The following is a 22,776-nucleotide window of genomic DNA, read 5'->3' on the forward strand; positions in this document are numbered from 1 at the left end:
AATTAGCTTGATAAGATTTTAAAAATTTTGACAAATCTTTTGAAAATAGCAGATCTACAACCTCACAAGATGCTATGCAGCCATTGTGAGCTTGTAGATCTGCTATTTTCAAATGGCCGAAATGTATATAGGGATAAAGTGGTTCTTTTGTGTCAAATGTGAGATGTAGTGGCGTTGAAGTAAAAGTACTGAAAATTGGAAATACTTCAGTAAAGTAAAAGTACCTCAAAATTGTACTTAAGTACAGTAATTGAATACATGTACTTAGTTACTTAACACCACTGCCCCCATGTGTCCCTGATTGAGAGACTGGTTCTTCCACCTGGGCAGTGGGCACCAAGCTGTGGTGCATGATGCATCTGAGTTAAAGACTGTCAGAGTATTTCATACTGTATGTGCTGTGTGCTGCTCAGTTCAATTGATGGATTATTGTCTTCAGTTCGTTTGCTGCCTTGTGCTCTGTTCCTGCTTGAGTTTCTGTTTTTGAGAGTATTTATAAGTTTGACATTTGCACTGTGAGGTGTACCTGTGTTTTCAGGAGTTTTCAGTTTGCCAACTGCTTTTTAATTAAGAGTGTTTTCTGCATTTTGGGTCCTACAATCCATCCCCGGATCTCGGGTGTGAGCGTGGCAGATTGTATTCATTTACAGAGTAAGCCTAATTCATGATGGGCATTCTAAAAAGTGTGGCAGAAGTTCTGATCTAGAAGGTGACTTGATTTTCAGTGGCTTAAGAGTGATTTTGTTGGGAGTTTACTGTGGAACAGAACTTGAGATGCTTGCAGTGTCAATAAAGGCTGGGTATATAATAATATAATGGTTCTGGTTCTTGTGCTCCTTGCTATTGGTTCCTTGTATTGTTACACATCGATACATAGAGCCACACACAGGATCCATTTGATTTATGTTTATTGTTGGCATGTCATTATTTGATATAACTGGTATTGTTATTTAACACTTGGTCATTAGATGTGCAGGAAGAATACAGGTTGAGTGGGCAGTGGGCACTGAGTTATGCCCATTTAAAGTTTAAAATCACTATATACAGTATATACAGTATTACTATTGTAATACTGCTGTAGCGCCCATATGTGTGCACTTTAGTATTAATTCAATGACTTACCTTATTTGATTGGTGAATGTAGAAGATGGGTGGAATTGGAGGCAGAATGAGACTGAACACATGATCCCACCTCCAAATGTCAGTTAATTACAACCTTGATTGCCAGGTTCCCACTTCACTTTTGATAGCATCCGAATCAGGTGGACCAGATGGGTTGGGGGCCGACTCACTGAGTAAACATAACTGAAAGCAATCACGTAATCATCGTGCAATCACGTGTTGGGGAAGGGTCCATCTGTAACCATTGCATTCTAACCGAAGGCCAGTACAAGACCAAACATTTGTCATCTCCACATTAGTCACTCTCAAAAACTAAGTTTGAAAGAAAGTAAGTTCTCATACTTACTTTTTTATTTTCAATTGGAGGAAATGTATGAATCAACTTTACAATTTAATTAAATATTTGTTCCTTTTTCTTTGTTACAGCATGTCAATCCAGGCAATCTTGGCAAAAGCCCATATGCCAAACCCATACCTTTTTAATGCTCAAATTCATTGAGACCAAAGAGGTGACCAAAATCTTAAAATGGGACGTCTCACAGGAGGGCTGTAAGGAGGTGTGCAAGCCAGGCCTGACTGACAATAATATAGTGTGTGCAGTCACTGATGGGCACACCTGTATGAAGGTGTGCCCGTTGAAGAGCTATATTAATTTAATAAATGTTAATCAATTGTGGTATATATTAATTCACATACTCGATGTGAATTGTTCAAAAACATCTTTAAAAAGTGGCAGATGTTTTGATCTAAAAGGTGACTTGATTTTCAGTGGCTTAAGAGTGATTTTGTTGGAGTTTACTTTGGAACAGAAGATGCTTGCAGTGTCAATAAAGACTGGGTATGTGATAATATAATGGTTCTGGTTCTTGTGCTCCTTGCTATTGGTTCCTTGTTATACTATAGGTGTATCGATACATAATGTACATGTGGTGTTCTTGCATGATGCATACATAAAGCCATACCCATTAAGTATTTTACCTGTATGTGTCCTATGTTTCAGCTGTCGGACAAGGTGAGAGAGGGTGGCTCTTATGCCGTAAAAGATTTTGGCTGCAAAAATTACTCAATCCTGTTCAACAAGAACACAAGGTTCTTTAAAACGGCTGTCATTGCCACGACCTCTGCGGTGGAGGCAGAAGCCCACGCCCTCCTGTACCCCCGGTCGACCGCCATCCATCTGTTGCCGAGGTGATCACAGAGATCAGCTCCCATGTGTCAAGTACTGCATACATACAATGTAGTACTATAGTTGCCATTTCCTCTTAAAATAACTTGGGCCTATAAATAAGTGGTAATGTTCCATATGGCGCAAAAATATGTGTTTTTCCATGTATTAGCTATACATGGAAAACAGTGGTAATGGGCTGATTGATGGCACTCTGTGTCTTCGATCAGCCTCGCTACCATTGGTTACCTGAAATAGGCCTACTGTATACTTGTAGACAACATGGGCAACCTTCTATCATCTCAAAAACATCTCCAAACTCCGCCCCCTTCTAAACCTTTCAGACGCAGAGAAGCTTGTCCATGCCCTTATCTCCTCTAAACTGGACTACTGCAACGCACTCTTCATTTGGAACCCTGGCAAGAGTATTCAGAAGCTGCCATGCATCCAGAACAGTGCTGCTAGGATCCTAATGAGAGTCCGTGAGCATGAACACATAACACCCATCCTATCCTCATTGCACTGGCTCCCTGTCACAGCCAGGATCGACTACAAGCCAGGTCCTGCTAATTACCCATAAATGTATAAAGAGACATTCCCCTCCCTACCTACAAAAACTCATTACTTCACAAACCTCCACCCGCTCCCTCAGATCTTCGAACAGATTCCTCCTCCAGGTCCCCCATTACCAAGCTCAACATCCTTGATCCTGCTTGATTTTTTAAAACCAGTTTTTAATCTTCTGTGATTTATGTTTTTAATATGTTTTAAGTTGCTTTATTTATTTACATACCCCCATCCTATATAAACCCATTATTTTGAATTAAGCATCTTAACAGTCTGGGGTACATACAAAATCTAGAGTAGATGTTAAAATGACCCCAGAAGTGTTTTAAAGTGAAATACCTCATTAACCCTAAGACAAGCTCCAATTTGAAGAAGTGTGGAGGAATCAACCCACAAGTGAGCGTATGTTTGCGAAAACCTTTGGACTTTGGTAATGCTGCTCAGATTTTCTAAAAGCACTCTAAAATTCCTTTCAACTTCTGACAATTTGTAGGTTTTTATATGTTCTGGAAACTATGAAGTTGAACTTTTATCTCTACTTTTTTTCCCCTCTACACCTAATCTCTTTGCCAGAAATAGCCATTCTACAAGCTGAGCTTGTATCCACTATTTTAGCAGAATGTTCAAATGGACAACTTTCCAGTTGTGTGTATATAGGGGTGTCATTTGGAGACATAAGTAGTGCCATATTGATAAAAGGTTGATGGAATAATTGTTGAATTTAACCAGATACAACCATGGACCACCCAAAGACCCTCAAATCATGTTTTATGTTTTCAGATACTAACTTGCTCAATTGCATAAAGTCCAATTGGAGATTTGTATACCATCTGTTACTATACATTTTAACCACTTAAGCTTAGCTTATTTTAGTATTTTCTCCCCCATATAAAGTTGATTATTTTTTGTTTTCTCCTCCCCAAGTAAAGCCTCTTTGGGTACTTGGGTAAAAGTGCGATGTAAATCTGAGATATTAGAACAATATATATATATATATAATATATAATATTGCAACACTTAATGTGCGACTTTACAATCAATTTTGTGTTTTATTTTTATTCAACAAACATTAAATTCCTCAATTCCATCAGATTAGATTAAAAGAGTCATTGAATTTACTGTACCTCAGTAGATACTACTACTACCTTCTGATAGTTATGGATACAGACATTGTATCTTTATTGTATTTTCTCCTGCCAGATTTCTGTATTGTAACCAGTGGAGAAAGGGAAACCCTTTATTTTTTTGTGTTTAGTTTGTAGTAGCCTAGTAGCCTATACTTGGGCCCTCTTCATGACATAACCAGAATAGTGACGCTAAGGTTCAGAGATACTGCTTTGTTTGAAATAAATTGAACACAATGAAAATGTTGTCGTCTTTCTTTGTTTTTTATTCACCAGATACAAAACATATCAGCATAACAATATCAAACAATATTATAAAACAATATAATGAACAATATTTACAGTTTACAATACATTATGACAGCATGTGGCAATTTATTGGATGGGGAACCATATGTGGTAGATGTGGTCTCTGAAGCATAGCCAGTCTATAAAGCATTATGGAGAAATGCCACGTGCACGGCAGAAAAGCTCCAAGTACTGCAGCCTCTCTTGCAGCTTCTTCTTGTCTGCCTCCAGCTTCTTCTTGTCTGCCTCCAGCGCATTGACGCGGCTCTCAATAGACTTCACATACTCCTTTCTCCTTTCTCGGGAGATTTTGGCATGTCCTTTGTTCTTCTCCAGGCGGAGTTCCCTAATGCGCTCGTAGTCCATGACAGGCTTCTGGCGACGGGTGTTGACCATCTTCGTCCCCTGAGGAAGACCTGAGCTGGGCCTGTTGACAGTAGCCATCTGAGGAAGGCCGGGGCTGGGTACGGTGGTGGTGGCCATCATCGTTCCCTGAAGAGGACATGAGCCAGGGCCGTCCATGGTTGCCATCTGAGGAACACCGGAGACAGGGCTGTGCGTGGTGGTGGTCATCTGAGACAGGTGCGCGGTGGTGCTGTAAAGCAGTTCAAATATGGCAGACATTGACTTGTCCACAACTTCATCGTCTCTTGAGGCAGCTTCTAGTGTCATGTAACTGGGTTCCATGTCATACTGCAAGGGTGCTATATCCTGCACCTGCATCCCATCAAGAGTGGTGTACGCAGGCACAGAGTATTGTTCTGTGGGGGTCATGCCTATGTTCCCTCAGCCCTATGTTCCCTCAGCCCTATGTTCCCTCAATCCCTAACAATTTTATTTTATCCAAATTAGTCCCTATGTTCCCTCAGCCCTATGTTCCCTCAACCCTATGTTCCCTCATCCCAAATTAGACCCTATGTTCCCTCAGCCCTATGTTCCCTCATCCCAAATTAGACCCTATCTTCCCTCAGCCCTATGTTCCTTCAGCGTCACATATGGCCCTTCCATAATGTGCTGTTGGGGTCACCTGTTGGGTTCCCCCGGGCTCCCCAAGGTATCCCCCAAAGGTATAAGACTATATATAGATATATTATTAGTAAGTTATAAGACTTCATAAACTTTTCTTTACACCGATGATGATGGTGACCACAACATTAAATTGTGGCTACGTGGTGCAGCTCCGACGGCCTGCTGCTCCGAAAGCCCACCAGTCCGACAGCCGTCCCTGGGGGCTCCAGTCCGGGGGGACCCCTGCCTCCGGGGGACACCCGGCTCTCCAGGCGGTCCCGTGGACCCACTCTTAAGCACCCCTCAGCGAGCGTTAAAGAGCTGGTGCCATGTTTTTGCACTTTTTCTGTTTTTCATGTGTCTATGAGGTTGATAGAACTTCATTAAGCCCCCCGGTGGTGGTTTTATGGTGTTTTATGTCTTCTCTGATTATTTGGAGTTTCTTCCTGGAGGCTGAAATCTTGAGGGTCAAACGTGCCAATAGAGAAACAGCCCTTTAGTGACATCACAGAGCCCCCCAAAAACATACCCTCCCCCTCGTTATCATAACACAACAGGTGTGGGCATGAGGAGGAGGAGGGACTAGGACAGGTGGGTGGTGCTAAGGTGGTGGAGGAGGTGCTAAGGTGAGAACCAGGCATACTTAATGAACTGGAGGCGTGTCCACATAAACATTTTTTTTTTAACAATTTCTGTACACTTTTTTTTTTTGAAAAAAATCCTTACATAATAATAATACCTTATGATCAGGTTTTAGGGTTGAAACATATCATGGCACTCCATCTTTAAGTGAAGTCACAGACCGCGGCCCAAGCACCGCGGGGACCTGGTGGTACAAACCAGAATAGTCGCCCCTGGGACTATTCTGAACTTAGCGCGTCGGGCCCGGCTCACCGGCCAGTCCCGCGTACCCACGCTTAAGCACCCCTCGGCGGGCGATAAGTCGGGGGGGGGGGGGTCCCGCGGCCTACAGACCGCAGGTACCTGGTGGTACAAGTGGTGCCGCAATAGTTATCACGCCCATTAGCAGGGTCTTGTTTCCTCGCTGAAGATTGTCTTCTTCCCTCTATGGTCTGAGCTGATTTCATTTCTCTTGGCTATGGTTTCGCTAGGTAGCTGGTAGGGACAGTGGGAATCTTGTTCGATTAACTCGGGCGCAGCCACTGCTGAGTTGCGGGACAACCGCGGCGCCGGGCACAACCCACATACAGTAGATATGTAGCTGCTCGCAGGTTCATGTCAAGTTCGCCCGCCCCCAACCCCATCAAGGTAACTTGCCTTGTGGGTCTACAATCGGGAACTTTGGTTTACTCAACTCCTGCGTGCCGCCACCTATGTTGTCTACACCCATATCAGTTACTGTCCCGGCGTGGTCACTTGGCAGTGACTGCATGCCCAACTCAGACGAGTCTGCAGCGCCCTTTAAGACAAGCATATGCTACTGGCAGGATCAACCAGGTAGGCCTCCTGTTCCGCCACGGAGACAGCGCGCCCAGGTGAGGCGCGCACCGTGGGGTTGCCGGTCCGCGGAGACCACCAAGGCCCCCCGTGAGAGGGGCGGCGGGAGCTCCCGGCGGTGCGCACTGCGACAGTCACCACATCTTCCTTTACCCCCTAGCCAGGTCGACGGCATGTTACGGGGGATCGGCGCCCGCGGTACGCAGCTGTTTGGTCGGTCGCCGGAGTACGCGACGCAAGCAGGGTTTGAGAAACGGAGTCTCCGGAGCACGCCTTTGGGTGCCTTTGAGGAGACCTCGGGCGGTCCGTGGCAGGACATCTAGGGCAGACGGGGCGTCTCGGTCTCGCTAGGCCAGGGTGGGCCGTGGAGGAGTGCGGAGGAGGCCGGGGCCTCTCTGCACGTGGTCCCTCCGCGCCTGGTCGGCAGCGACCGCCGAGCAGCCAGAGGTGCACCAGAGGTGCCAGCGGGGCCCTTGCAAGAGGCGGGCTACGATTGCCAATCGGTCAGAATCAATTGTGGGTTCCACGGCCCTTGCAGGCGGCGTGGTTCCCGGAACACAGTGCTTTGACTAGAGTGGCCACCGTGGCCGACGGCGGGCCCTGCATTCGGGCAGGCCTGCCATCCGTCCCGAGCATCCGCACGCCGGATCAACATATCCGGTCTAGGAAAAGTTGCCGATTGTACCGGGAGAGAACACCGACGCGTGCGCACCCCCGACCCGGATCCAACAAGCCCTCCGTCGGCCCCGGGCGACCCATGGACCGGGAGGTACCGGCCGTTTTAGCCCGAAAAAGCGCAGATCGACAAGCCGAAAAAAGTTTGAATTTTAGGCCGGGGGTCCTCCAGGGGGTCCTCTGGAGCCCATGCGGACACTTAGGAAAAGAAAAATCGAAATTTTCGAAAGAACCATGAAAGAACCATGATTTTGGGGGTCTTTGCCGCCCCAGGAAGGTGCCTCTTCCTGGGCATGATCCCTAGCTATCCTATGGCACGAGTCGGCCCTTCTCCCTGGCTTCCCCCTTCCAGCAGGGGAGAGGCCAGGAGCCCTGGGCCTCCCGGCAGACTGCCGGGTTCACACTCGGTTGCCCTACCCGCCCCGGGAGCCACCGTCCCTGGGCGCGGAGGTGGGCCGGGGACCCCTGGGGGGGACTATGGACCGGGGAGGGCGCCGCCTTGTGGACATGGCTGGTATTGCGCCCCGCGGCCACCACAGGCCTATCCAGGCTTGTGGATCTGCTCTTCTTCCACGGCAGGACTTTGTCCCTTTTCCAGACCCACGACCGGGGAACCCCGGGGGTCCCCGCCGGCCGCCCTTACCCGCCTCGGGAGCCACCGTCCCTGGGCATGGAGGTGGACCGGGGACCCCCGGGGGTCCCTGGCTCCATGTGGACACTCCATCGCTTCCCCCAGGAAGGTGCCTCTTCCTGGGCATGGTCCCTACCTATCCGATGGCACCAGTCGGCCCAGTGCCTCCCGGCACAGTGCCGGGTTCACACTCGCCCGCTCTACCCGCCCCTGGAGACACCGTCCTGGGCACTGAGGTGGTCCATGGACCTCTGACGGACCATGGACTGGGGACGGCGCCACCTGTGGTCGCCGTTGGTATTGCGCCCCAAGACAACAGGCTTTTACAGGCTTTTACAAGCTTGTGGATCTGCTCTTTTTCCACCCTTTTTGAGCCCGGATTTCGGCTTTCGGAGCCGCGCCACGTAACCTTAAATTGTACGTGTTGAAAGCATATGTTCTGGGGGTACGTATACGTGTACATTATGTCACAAGGAAAACTTGACCATGACTGACCATGATGCTGACCATGCTACTGACCATGATGCTTGGGCAACATGATTGGCCAAACTTAATTGCTTTGACCTGGTCAGCTAAGACACATTAAACTATATGTATAGTTTCTCTCATCAATTCAAATTCAGACAGCTGTGAAACTGACTGATGTTAAATTATATTGATAATTGTCTCCGCCAGGCCGAAAGGCATGGCGAGAGAGTATGTTTTACCCCCTGTCCGTCCGTCCGTCCGTCCGTGTGTCCGTCATTCGATCTGTCTGTGTACAGCTAATCTCCGGCACTGTTGGCTTGCTCGCAGCCAAACTGTGCACACACAGTCCCTGGATACCAGAGCAGAACCTCTGCCCCAAATTTCTCACAGGGGCCTGTTATAGCGCCACCAGGAGGCCGATTTGTGCAAAACACATTTTTTGACAGTACTCCTACAGATTTTGTCCAAAAATCCCACAAATCGGTACACAGTATCTCTATAGTCATTAAACGAAACGGGTCTTTCAGATTTCTCATATTCCATCCTGATTGGCTAAAAATGCCTTCCAAAGTTTGCAGGAGTGCACCGTTTTGAACAAAATGCCTCAAATCATGAACACAGCATGCAATTTCCTTGAAATTTTGCACGCACATTCCCATTAGGCCGAGGAAGAACTAACATTTGAAAATTTTCAAATCAGCCTCATGGTGGCGCTATAACAGGCCGATTTGTGTTTTTACCTATAATTGCACCGATCTGTGTAAAACTTTGTATGCACACTCCCTATAGGTCAAGGAAAAACCTTTGACCTGCATTTTTCACTTCTGCCTTTTATAGCACCACCAGGAGGCCGACTTGTGTAAAACACATTTTTTTATACTACTCCTTCCAATTTTATCCAAATTTCACGCAAATCGGTACACATGATCTCTATAGTCATGTGATCACGACGGATGTGTTTGATTTTTCATATTCCATACTGATTGGCTAAGATTGACATCTAAAGTTTGCATATTTGGCTTGTTTTGAACAAAATTCTGCAAATCATGAACGCACCGTCCAATTGCGCTCAACTTTGCACGCACATTCACACTATGTTGAGGAACAAATGCCAACCTTTTAACATTGGCCTGTTATAGCGCCACCAACAGGTCTAATTTAGCGAAACACATGTTTTTAACAAAATTTCTCAAATCATGAATGCAGTCAGTGTCCGATTGTCGTGCAAGGCCTAAGAAGAAATGGCACCCTTTTCATGTTGGCCTATTATAGCGCCACCAGGAGGCCACAATAGCCTACCTGACCTGGCGGAGACCTGTGCTCCGAGGAGCACTTTTTCTAGTTTCTCATCAATTAAAATTCAAACAGCTGTGAAACCTATAGGTACCTACTGTATAACAACAGCTGCAAAGAATTACTGATCATTGCAGTGAACTATTTAACTATTGAACTTTTATCACAGCTAATGAAGTAAAATATTAATAATAATAATAATAATAATAATACATGTTTATACTAATATAGAGCTTTTGTAGATATCCAAAACAACTATATTACCAAAAAAATAGTTTAAAGGTATAATAAGCTATGTAACACTTAGCTTATTATAAAAAAAAATAAAACATTAAAGGTGATTTAAATGAGTAAAAAAAGTTCTGATATACAGACATGAACATTATACAGTCAAATGAATACGGGTTGGACATATATGGCGGGGGGTCCTCCCCCAGAAACTTTTTAACACAGTAGATACTGTATTAAAAAGGGAGTTTAATACTTTTATCAGTCATAGGAAAATGATGGGTAAATTATTTTATTTTATCCATTTCAACCTAAACTTATAGAAATCGTTTTGATGACTGAAGCAAATAACCACTCCTGATATTTACATAATACTGACATGATACTGACCATGATACTGCATGATACTGACATAATACTGACATGATACTGACCATGATACTGACATAATACTGACCATGATACTGGTCATGATACTGACATGATACTGACATGATACTGACCATGATACTGACCATGATACTGACATGATACTGACATGATACTGACATGATACTGACAGACAGACAGACAGACAGACAGACAGACAGACAGACAGACAGACAGACAGACAAGACAAAACATTAGAATATTACATGGGCTGAAGGAACATAGGGCTGAGGGAATATAGGGTCTATTTTGGGATGAGGGAACATAGGGTCTGTTTTGGGATGAGGGAACATAGGGTCTGTTTTGGGATGAGGGAACATAGGGCTGAGGGAACATAGGGTCTGTTTTGGGATGAGGGAACATAGGGCTGAGGGAACATAGGGCTGAGGGAACATAAGGCTGAGGGAACATAGGGCTGAGGGAACATAGGGTTGAGGGAACTTGAGTACGCTCCCGTTCTGTGCTGGTCTGGTAAACCTGTGGAAAAATGGTTGGTCCTGATGCAAGGACATGATATGACTGGAACTGCTGCTCTGTCTTCTCTGCATTCATCATCATTGTGGGAGGAAGAGGAAAGCGTGGTGTTGGTGCAATGAGCATCTTTACTGGGTTGCTGATGGTCTGGTCAGATACTGGACTCTATCTCTCTCTTTCAACCTTCCTGGACAAAGTCAAAGGTGCAACTGACATAGAGCCATTTCTCCTCAGGTATTTATAAGGGGCTCTGACCAATCGCAGCACAATGTTCCAACTCCAAAAAAGGACATTGTACACTAACTTTTTTTTCTTCATCCATAACCGTTGCTATGGGACCGCGAGCGCAGTTCCTGATTGGACGCGCGTCTCTTTTAAAAGATGCTACTTTCCAGCCGTAACGGTGCTAATGTTAGCAACAAGCTAACAGCTGACGGTACACCGCAGTTCGTGATTGGACGTTATCTGCACGGCGCGCTCATCTCTAAACAGTGCTAATGTTAGCAACAAGCTAACAGCTGACGCCGGTACACCGCTGCCACCTGTAGGATATTATCTGCTGTTCTTGTTCTCTTTTACATTTAAAAAACAGCTTGGAGTCATTCGTCCATCGACGTTAAAGTGGGCCAGAGAATATGTAAGGCTTTATTTATGCTCCGTCGTACGACGGTGTCGCTTGTCAACAAACTAAGTAAAAGTACTGAAAATTGGATTACTCCAGTAAAGTAAAAATAACAACAACAAAAAAATGACTGAAGTAAGTACTTGAGTACATGTACTTAGTTACTTGAGTTTACACCACTGTTTTTAGCTGAGCTCTGGTCCACGCTATGGACCAGCCATGGTTCACATGACGCTTGTACGACAGTCATGTTTCAGGGCTAGGACCAGAGATACTGTAAGTCAGTTTGTCCACTCCAGACAGACAGCATCATTATTCTCACATTTCTGTTATGCTAACTGTCACAGAGGTTCGCTAAAATAGACAATGAGTGCATTTGTTTCTCAGTTACATTTGATGATATCAATTGTCTTAAGCGATGTCACATTTTCACTTGCTTTGCAATTGTTATTTTTGAACACTTGGTGGCGTCATTAGATCATGGGCAGGAAGCATAAAGGTCGAGTGGGCACCTAAACATTGTGGGCACCTCAATGTTAAATTGTTAATTTCTTTCCAAAATGATAAAAAAAATAAATCAAAATGTATGCTTTGGAAAATGTCCAGAAATAATGTCATGATTTGAACACGAACAGGCCCTTTTATTGGCCCCTTTAGACAGCAAACAAGACTCTACAGGTACTTTCTTGACCCACAAATGCCTTACTTTGCAGAGAGCTCTGTATGCGTCTGCCTTGTGCTACTCTTGTCAGCAGCTCGCTCATCTTCTTTTTATATTTCCTGACACCTTTTTTACTCCACATTTTAGCTGTCAGTAGTTTTATCTACATATTTCAACTGAACAAGTAGTCTTTAACTATCAGATGCCTTGATCATAAGCTAGTTAACATTTTAAAGCACATTGTCCTTGTCAAATAAACTGTTAAAGTAAATGTAGATAAATAATAATTACACCATCAAAAGGATTTAGAGTGATGTCCAAGTATTTAACGTTTTAAATGCACATGGTCCTTAATGCATTGTTAAAATAAACATACATAGATGTCTGTCTACAGATGGCTTACTTGAAAGCATGGCATCAAAGAAATATTTCACAATACAGTGATGACAATCTGATAGATTAGGTACCTATTTGAATGAATAATTATAATACAATGCAATACATTCATAAGGTTATCCATTATTTGGAGACTAATGATGTCTTCCGTATACACCAGGGGTCTTCAACGTTTTCAGGCCAAGGACCCCCTGGCTGAGAGAGAGATGAAGCAGGGACCCCCTCTATATTGTATAGAATTGTATACACACCTACTGTATATCTCTTTCCCAAAAATAGCCGATCTACAAGCTCAACGCCTTGCAGCGCGAGGCGTTTTGAGCTTGTAGATCGGCTATTTTTGGCTAAAGTTCTCCTCAGAAAAGGGATACTAGGGTTCAAGTGGTTACACATTTAGAACAACATGAAAAACAAAAAAAATATATCACACAAAGATTTGGGGGACCCCCTGTAGTGACTCTGAGGACCCCCAAAGGGTCCCAGACCCCTGGTATACACACATCATGAAAGTAGTTTCATTTCTGTGTTTCAGATTAAGAAAATTCAGCCTTGTCAGCCCGGTCAAGTGTCCTGGTGGATCTCAGGGCAGGGAAAAGTCTACACCCAGTGAGTATTCATGCATTAAAACAGTCAGCTTTTTAGTTTAACAATCAGCCGTGTTCAGACTGTGGACATGTAACCCAAAATAAATCACAGTAAATCCAGTGATGGCCACAGGCTTGAGCTGCTCCAGGCACAGTGTCATGTACAGTATATGTACACAACATTGGCTCAACAGTCATACAGTCATGTTCCCAATGCCCATGACAAGCAAGTGTTGAGGTGCTTCGAACATTATAAAAATAGAAGCCAATCTGAATTGAACAGGACACACTGGGCAAGCTGATGAATACTAGAATCTATAACCTCCTTTCTCGTTGTCTCCTCTCATTGTCCCTGTCCTCTCCTATCCTTGTCTCCTCATCTCATTCTTTCCTGTCCTAATTAATAGACATCTCTACACTATGGAGGTCAGAAGCCTTGGCAATAGTGATCCTGCCCTTTCAGCCACCCATGTTGAGAGGTTGGAGACCTGGAGTACTTGGCAAGAGAAGTTTGATACCCTGGTAGGATTTAAGCGAGTCTGGAAGTAATGATTTATGATTAGTATAACACAGTAATACAGTGTACTTGTTCCCCATGATGTCTGTTAATGGGTAAATGCATTGGTTGCTCCAGTACAGTCATGGGGAGCCTGTGTACACTGTACAGTGTGATTTGTATAGCAATGAAGAAGTACGCTAATATTCTTCTGGGGGTATGTCAGTGAATCTTTGTTTTGTTATGGACTGTTTCCAACAGGTGCTGCAGCTTTCCTGAATTGGGAAGGATGTCCACAAAGTCCTTGACCGGTATGTTTCAACATATGGATTAACCTTTATGTGGTGTTTGGGTCTATGGGACCGTTTCAATGTTAACTATGTGGAAAGTCAGTTTTTGGATGATATATTTTACATACTAATATGAAAAGATGCAACTGATGACATGATCCATGATCCAACCACAAGATTCAGAGTGAAGGCACATGCAGGAGACACAAAACCTTTAAATAACGTTTTTGTGAAGGTGTGTTTGTATTAGTCGTATTGTTGCTTATTAGTTAATTGTTAAGTTTCACTTTTGTTTGAATTGTTATTGAAAAAGGTTTGCCTGATTAAAGAAAGCAGCCATCATTTTAAATTCATGTTATTTTACAGTGACACAGCCATGCTGTAGTACCTGTTGAATTGGGAGGGGTTCTCATGTAAGAGCTTGTGCTTATTGGATTCAGAGCTCATGTCACTCATAGCTTCACTCCTATTTGTGGGAGGTAAAACTGCAGACTGAAAACTCACCTCTTCAGACTTCACCTTAGCCCATAACACTTGACCTAGTTATGACTATGTAGACTTACCATGGTCATTTGTTCTCATGTTTTTGTTACTTTGGCTTGTTTTTTCTTGACCACAGTGTTTAAAATGTAGATAGCAGGTTATTTAGAGTTTAGACAGATGCTAGCTTCATTCATTGTTTACCTGGTTTAGACCGATGCTAGGCTCTTGGTTCACTCGTGCTCCTAATGTACTGAGGCACTCTACTGTCTCTGCATTTGAGGTACACACGTTTACCTTGCTCTGGTTAAAAGCGTCTGCTAAATGCATAAATTGTAAATGACGTCATTGTCAATAACATTTGGCATATTTCAAGTCGCTTTTCGCTTGAAGTCACTTAAAAATGACAGATGAGACTTGACAATTATTGTGGATGTCATGCCTGTCACGTTGTCATAACCATGTTGAAATTGACGTCATTTCTCCATTCCTATCCGGTTCTGTTCTTTCTCTTTTTTTTTTCGCCTACCCTAGTTACCAATTAGGTAAATTCCTACAAGCTGACATGGTGTTGCATCTTGTAGATCAGCTCTTTTTGATAAGCAACACATTCTACTATGAAGGATAAATGGTGCTTTACATTAAACGACCACAGGGTGGCAGTAGATGCTCCTTTCCGTTTACAGACCCTGTTGTGGCCAAGGGAGAGATGGAATATCAGAAGTGGAAAAACAGTCAAGAAAGACAACGAATCTCGTCTGTTTGGCATAGAATCAAGAATGATGCATTCAAATAATCATAAGGATAATAATAATAATAATACACTGAATCACCTGACTGTTAAAAGAAATGTAGATAGACTACATTACAGTCCACCCATAGTTTAACTGCACAAAGTGAGACATGGCTGGCATTTGCAGTTTACATTTTAAAATAACAGTTTTTCTCCAGTTAAAGCCTATTCCTGCAATACATGCATTTTTCAGCTTTCAAAACTGCACCTGCTGCAAGGGAGCAAAAGATGCGTATCAACATGGGGCCTACAGCTTTGTTTAAATAATTCATTATTGTTTGAAGCCTATGTCTATATATAGCCCCCATCTCAACTCATCATATCACCATGTGAACTAGGTCATTTCAACCAGATCAGGACTGTACTGTACTACTATGTTAGGTTGGGACTCACTAAACCAATGGTAGAGAGAGGTTCCTCTTGGCTTAAAATGGATGCAATGCTGTCACATGTGGAACAACTATCCTGAAGGTATGGGCATACCACCCTGAGATGACATCAGGGCCATGAGGCTAATGGAGGACCTATTAACCACTTAAACCCTGTATACTTAAGTTGACTGGGGTCCCCTAGGGCTCTATTCTAGATCTGCTCCATCAGCACTTGAATCTTTTTGCCGTAAATAGCAGATCTACTAACCCACGACGCGTCGGAACGCATTGCGAGCTTGTAAATCTGCTGTTTTTTCGACAATTGTTCGCCCCCCCCCTCCTCAGGATAGGAACGCTAGGGTTCATGTGGTTAAAGAACCATAGGTCATTGGATGTCACATGGTGGCGTGTCACACTTTGGTGTGTCTCCTCCTACCAGTGATCATCTGATTAGAGTCATGATGTTTTTACAGGAGTGTGATGTGTGACTAGCTGTTTATGCCCTTTTGTAATCACATTTTCAACTAAATCAATGTTTTGTAGTCCACAGTAGTTTTCTTCTTGTGTAAGCTGGCCTTTAGTCTTTTTGTGAAAGATCATTTTGTGTTGAAGATCCCGATCTTTGTTCAATGCTGGAGTTAATACCACCCCAATGACAGGAGATTACTGTACATTAAATGAATTGATAGTTGACAACTATGTCTTCAACAGTGGCATTTCAAATCGATATAACTGTTCTATTCCCTCAGGCTTTGGAAGATAGGACAAGATTGTAGCTTTTATCCAGTAATATTGCCATTAAACACTTAACCACTTTACCACCAAAATGTTCTAAATTATTTCCAAAATATTTCAAATGTTTTAAATGTCTTGCCTATAATAATGACATACCCAAAATTGGGGCCAGGGTTAAAGTGGTTAACTGTAATATGCATCTTATTACGCATGCAATGTCATACATAGTAAGGCCAAGACACAAGTATTAGTGTGACTGGAGAAACCCCTTCTGTGTGTAACTTACCGCCATAAGACTAAAGAGTTGTAAATAATTGTAATGTTTCTATCCTGTTCAGAGTAATGCACCAACCTCACCCAGTGGTGTTATGTGTAATCATAACTGGCAATAAAACATAATTCTCATTCTGAAACTTCTACTGTATATGCTGCATTCCAGGGGTGCAACAGTTAATCAAACTAATTGATTTAATCGATTATAACATATATATTTTTAACTATCAGATCTACAAGCTCACAACGCTGCGCATCGGAGAGTGTTGTAAGCTTGTAGATCGGCTATTTTTGTCCGACACCATTGTACGACCATGTATAAAATAGGGCTTAGGTGGTTAATCAGACTAATTGATGTAGTCGATTTTAAAAAACTATTCTCTCTCTCTCTCTCTATATATATATACAGTGTATGTGTATGCGTATATATATATACATACTTTTTTTATGATAAACAATGCACTTATATTATAGAATCATTTCTAAGAAGATAATTGATTTTGCAGCCCTAATATGCTATATAGGCTCACCACACGGAAGTACAGTAGTCCCACGTATTACAGTATCTGAAATTTAATGCAAATAACCATTGATGACTCATGAAAGGGCAGGTAACCAACATTTATTTACCATTATCAACTTTACAATAAAACCAGTAACATTGGTCAACATTAGCAAAATAAAGAACAGAAATCAATCCAATGTATTTACAGAGACAAAGCGGATTCAGACTCACACACGACAGATAAACAACTCTGCTTCATTTTCAAACCGCAACAGTGAACATAGCAAGCTCAAGTGTTCTTTTTCTTGTATTTTCTTTTTTAATAGTAAGATAAAAATCATAGTCGTCAATTTTTTTCTTTTCTTTAAACAAACAAGACATAGCTTCTCTGAATCTTTTAACATGGTTCTCTATAATACACCACAAAATACTTCAAATTTGGGTTAAAATATAGGAATGTAAAAAGTTGGCAAGTGTCTTAATTTCTGATCTATTTTGCTTTTCTTCCGTTTTGTGTCGTTTGTTTAACAGTCCTTTCAAGTGGTGGTGGTGTCCAACTGTAGTACCCTAATCTCGCTTCATTCCTTCACGAGGAGACATCATGAGCAGTAGATGTTTGGGGAGAAGATGCTTTGATTCCATTCAACCATCCATTCATTCATCCATACATCCATCCTTCACGGTGTCATTTGCTCGCAGCCCGGCCATTTAAATCCATTTCTCCACGTATAGCGACCAACACACAGCCTAATTCTCAAGTCGGGGTCCTGATATCGACCAGTAAACCAGGGAAGTGATCTAGTGAATAGTCTGTCGTCTTGTTAACCATGACGAAAGTGGCACGTCGAAGGAGTCTTTCACATACATGTGTATATATTTACATATACATATATCCATACATATGTATACATATACACATATATATAAATATATATATATACTCTTAGATTTCTCTCTCTCTTGAAAAACAGTTCACACAGTTCATTGTGAGGAAGGTACAATCACTCCTTCTTTTCGGAGGGAGCGACGGTCGAGCTGCTCTCCTCCGTGGGTTTCGTGGCCTCGGCGGCCGGAGCAGGGGCCTCCTCCTTGGGGGCCTCCTCCTTAGCCGGCGCCTCCTCCGCCTTTGGGGCCTCGGCCGCAGCAGCCTCTTCCTTCACCTCCTCCTTCTTCTCCTCCTCCACCTTCTCCTCCGCAGGGGCAGCGGCGGCGGCTCCGTTCTCAGCCGGTTTCTCCTCGGCGGCGGCAGCGGGGGCCTCCTCCTTAACGGCCTCGCCGCCCTTCTTGCTCTTTTTCAGGTTCAACTTGAAGTTGAAGGACTTCTTGAGGGAGAACTTCTTCTTCTTCTTCTTTGGGGTCTCCTTGGCTGCGGCTTCGCCCTCGGGTTTGGCCGCCTCGCCGTCAGCAGCAGGCGCCGGTTCGATGGCGTCGCTGCCCGCACCTGCCTCGGGCTCCTTGGCTGCCTCCGCAGAGCCATTGGTCGCAGCTGTGTCCCCATCCTTAGCAGACACGTCCCCATTGGTCTTCACATGACCATTTTCCTAGAAAATATAGAAATAAAAAAATTAGTCTTTAGCCTAATTATTTATTTATTATTTTAAAACATGCAGTTTTGGATAGTCAATAGAAAATACAGTGTTGATTCGAAATAATTCACAACCGTCATCAAATGCAAAAGAAAAACGGTTTCATCCGCTGAAAGCATCGTCGTGCTCATTAATTAGGGACCGTGTCGCCTGGTGAAGCTCACAGGCGACGCCTTGTAATGCCTCAATCAGACGACAGGCGGCGATCGCACCACACCGACCACATACATCAGAGACAACCAGACAGACGGATCATCCCTCAACAAAGAGAAAGGCTGAATCTCATCGATTAAATGGAGAAAGCAAAACCCACTCGCAACATAATTTCACGAAAATCAACCGCATATTTAGGCTACAACATTTTTTTGAATTACTTTTAAACTTCACGCTTAAATTGTAAATGACCTTTCGTCGTTAAATAATGGAAAATCTTCACTTAAAACGGTCCATCAGTTGGAAGCCGGCTCTGTCTGGAGTTGCCAAGATTTTTGGGGTGCGGCGACAATCACAGCAGACTACCTACACTTTCTGTCACCAGATGCACTACATCCATTTAGAAAGCACATTAACACAATAAAACAACCAATATAAAATTGTGACCATTTTAGGAGGAGTTCGCTTTTTTGTGTGTGTGTGTAGGCTATAGCCTACGTGCAGCCTGTTGTCCTCAAACTGCCCCCCTCCCCCTTCATGGAACACGTTGATTGAAGGGGGGCTTTGGGCAGATAAACCCACCCTAGCTACAACGATGAACCTCGGCGATAAGAAGAAAGAACATATAATAACGTTTAGTATATTTAATAACGTTTTTTTTTATTTTTACATCCAATATTTTGGTTTTGATCCTCCTTCATTTGACAGACGCACAAGTGTGGTCCTGTGCCAATTAAACAACCATCACCAGCGAGCTGAGTGAAAATGTTGCCGGCAGTCAGAATAAAACGTGTCTTTCATCTAGATTTGTGTAACGCAAAATGCAATCTTTTTAGCCGTCTCTGTGCGCGCCTCGAACAAGAAGAGATAGTGGAGCCATTGATCATACCTGTCCGTTGGTTTTGACAGCTGCAGCATCAGCTCCGGCAGCGTTCGCCTCGACTTCTACTCCTCCCTTGGATGCATGAGAACCCATTGTTTCTAGATGTGTTTTTTCCCGTAAAGTAAATTAAAAAGAAAAACTAAAAAAAGTGGTTTATGGTTAATCCAACAACTTCCAGGTCAACTTATGCATCCACCGGTGGAATGAATGAAAAATGTAAGCTTTTCTTGGTTCTTCTAATAGTGGCTACTATTCCCACTGCGCTCCTGTTGTTCAACCTGTCGCCGTGGTAGACAGAGATCCTATAAATCCAACACTGGTTGAACGCTCGAAGATACACCAAGTCCACGGTGCCGCCCGTGGGCGTGGTCTACCTAGTTCTGTCCAATCGCGTGCAAAGGTCTGATTTAGCTCCGCCCTCCAGAAGACCCCCAGCATTCTCTCATCACCCAGAACATGCTAAGTCCAGGCCAGGGGCCAGCTGACTGAGAGTAGCAGCAAAATGGACCAAGTTTACTCACACAATGGAGAATGAGAGTTTAATCATTTATTATTCATTGTGTTTTGTGGCGTTCTTGGGGCAAACAGGGGCACATTTTTTTTACATCTGGAAAGAAGTGCAAGTCTGTTCATGCGTTGTGTGACAAGGCCTGTTGCTCACTTCCGCCTGTCAACAACATACCACCAGGCACAAGTAAAAAAATTCCAATGTGATAATCACGCAACAATCTTATCGTCCTCATCCTCAAAAACACCCCACTGCAGTTAGTTGTTGAAGAAAAAAGAAAGAAAAAAAAAGATACAACTGTGGAATATGACAGGAATGCACTTCAATGTGCTGCGTCGCAAATTGATCTTTTCTGTGACCAATCAACTCTTAATAGATTGTGAAAGAGTTGAAGTATGTTGGAATGCATGTCTCTGTTCTTTAATTTATGCTGGAATGCATGTCTCTGTTCTTTAATTGATGTTAGAGTCGTCAGCGACTTAGCTTAGAAGTTACATTTCTCTGCTCCTACAGCAGCTCCCCTGTAATGTAAACGTGAATGTATTACAATGTGTTCAGGTTACTCTAGGTCAGTTGTTCTCAAAGTGGGGTGCTTTGAGGGGGTTCCAGCAGGTCCCACTCCCCAGCAAAATTAAGACAAATCTTCACTTCACTATTATTTCACTGGCTAGAGGTTAGCCCAATAGAAGTTTAACTATTTCCTATGTTATCTACTATATGGGGGTCCGTGGCCTATTACGTATCAATTTGGACGTCCGGCCTTGACATGAAAAAGTTTGTGAAGCGCTGCAGTGTTGCCTTTCCCCTGAAACACGGCCATTTAATACTGGAATCACACAGATGGCACAACCTTTACACACACACACACACACACACACACACACACACACACACACACTCTGTATCACGCTCTATCTATCTGACTGGCCTTGTAAATGTCATAATAATGTGTCCACTGTGTACTGTGGAATGCCTGGCACGTCGGCCCTCTCCCGGTTCTTCACGGCTCCTCAAGCCGTCTTCCTCCGCTGAATGGGGGGCTTCTTCAGCCCGGGCCTGAGGTAACCAGCCCCGGGGAGGGGGCATTTGGTGAAGGCAGGAATGGCATCATGAGAAGCTTTCACAGATGGATACAAATCAGCTGTGCCTTTGTTCCGTTAACTTGAAACCGTCGGCGGCGTGTGGCGTTAATGACGAAGGGAGTCGAGTATGATGACGACACACACACGGACCCACCTCATCACCACCGTGCCCGACCCCTCCCTCTTTGTGTGTGTGCGTGTGTGTGTACGATAGTGTGTGATAGCATGTTCATAAAAGAGAAGCATTGTCATGGGACCAGTGAGCGTCAGGGGGTGAAAGGCACAGAAAAGCAAATCCTACACACACACACACACACACACACACACACACACACACACACACACACACACACACACACACAGAGGGGGCAAAGAAGGCATCAGCTGTGACAGACTTCATCATAGATGTGTAGGGACTGAGGAGGGGGGGGGGGTGGAATGCAGGGAGGAGGAGGAGGGGGGGAGTTTTCTGATCTGTATGATAATAAAGGAACAAGGGCCTTAAGACTGAAAAGTGTGTGTGTGTCATTCAGAAACATTTAGGTGCATTCCTGGTGCGAATAGAGAAGGAGTGACATGCTGATAGCTGACTGATAGGTTTAGGTGTGGCTGGGCGGGGGAGGGGTGCATGGTTAGGCCCCGGGGCCGCCAAACAGCCGTCGAGCCCCTCCAGGAGGGATGCATTGCTGGTTTGCAAGGTGGAGTGAGAGTGGGGGGTGAAGTCAATGTAATTATGGATGTACTTTTTTCTCTTCTTTTTTGGATGTTTTTTTCGGACTCTAGGCATGGAGCGGGAGATGGCAGTGTTACATTTCTGGGAGAGCTCAGATGGTGGCCTTATTCATACTTTGTTGGAATAGCCGACCTACCAGCCAACCAACCAGCCTACAAGGTGTTGCGGATGTGACACGTGGGCTTGTAGGTCTACTATTTTCACACACAATTGTGTGACAGCATAAATGAGGCTTTAGAGGAGGTCTTTTTGGGATGAGGCGGGAGGGAGGGAGGGAGGGTGGCAACGTTTGTGGAAGAATAAAAAGGAGCAGGGTGAGTCGAAGGACACAAAACTTTTCTTTTAAGACCGGTATGCATTTGAGACGATTAGGCCATAGTTGACCCTTCATAGCCACAACCTTTTAGGCCATTGCAGTATCCCACATACTCTTTATGTAGTGCAACAGTTTTGCTTGCCAAATAATAACTGGCAAGCATTGCCACACGTTGTTAGCTTGAAGATCTACCATTTTCAGTAGTCAACACGCTTGTGCGATGGAGTATAAATTACATGAACCCTAGAGTCCCTATTCTGGGTGAACATTTGGTCAAAAAGGGGTAACCATACAAGCTCACAACGCGATAAGTTGTGAGCTTGTAGGGCAAAGAGATTTGGTGTAGAGATTGAAAAAGGAGCGGACCACGTATACGGAG

General features: G+C 43.9%; 1 protein-coding gene across 1 annotated transcript; it reads right to left on the reverse strand.

Annotated features, from left to right (window-relative positions):
* Nucleotides 1-17,243: 17,243 nt before the first annotated feature.
* marcksl1b (MARCKS-like 1b) lies at nt 17,244-20,049 on the reverse strand. The gene is made up of 2 exons (XM_084080122.1): nt 19,765-20,049; nt 17,244-18,677 (listed from the first exon to the last, which is right to left on the reverse strand). Exons 1-2 carry the CDS (start codon nt 19,849-19,851, stop codon nt 18,138-18,140), a joined length of 627 nt encoding a protein of 208 aa, XP_083936248.1. The 5' UTR covers nt 19,852-20,049; the 3' UTR covers nt 17,244-18,137.
* Between the last annotated feature and the right edge of the window lie 2,727 nt (nt 20,050-22,776).

This window comes from Gymnoscopelus microlampas, assembly GCF_963454915.1.
Source record: "Gymnoscopelus microlampas genome assembly, chromosome: 15".
NCBI classification, from domain to species: Eukaryota; Metazoa; Chordata; class Actinopteri; order Myctophiformes; family Myctophidae; genus Gymnoscopelus; species Gymnoscopelus microlampas.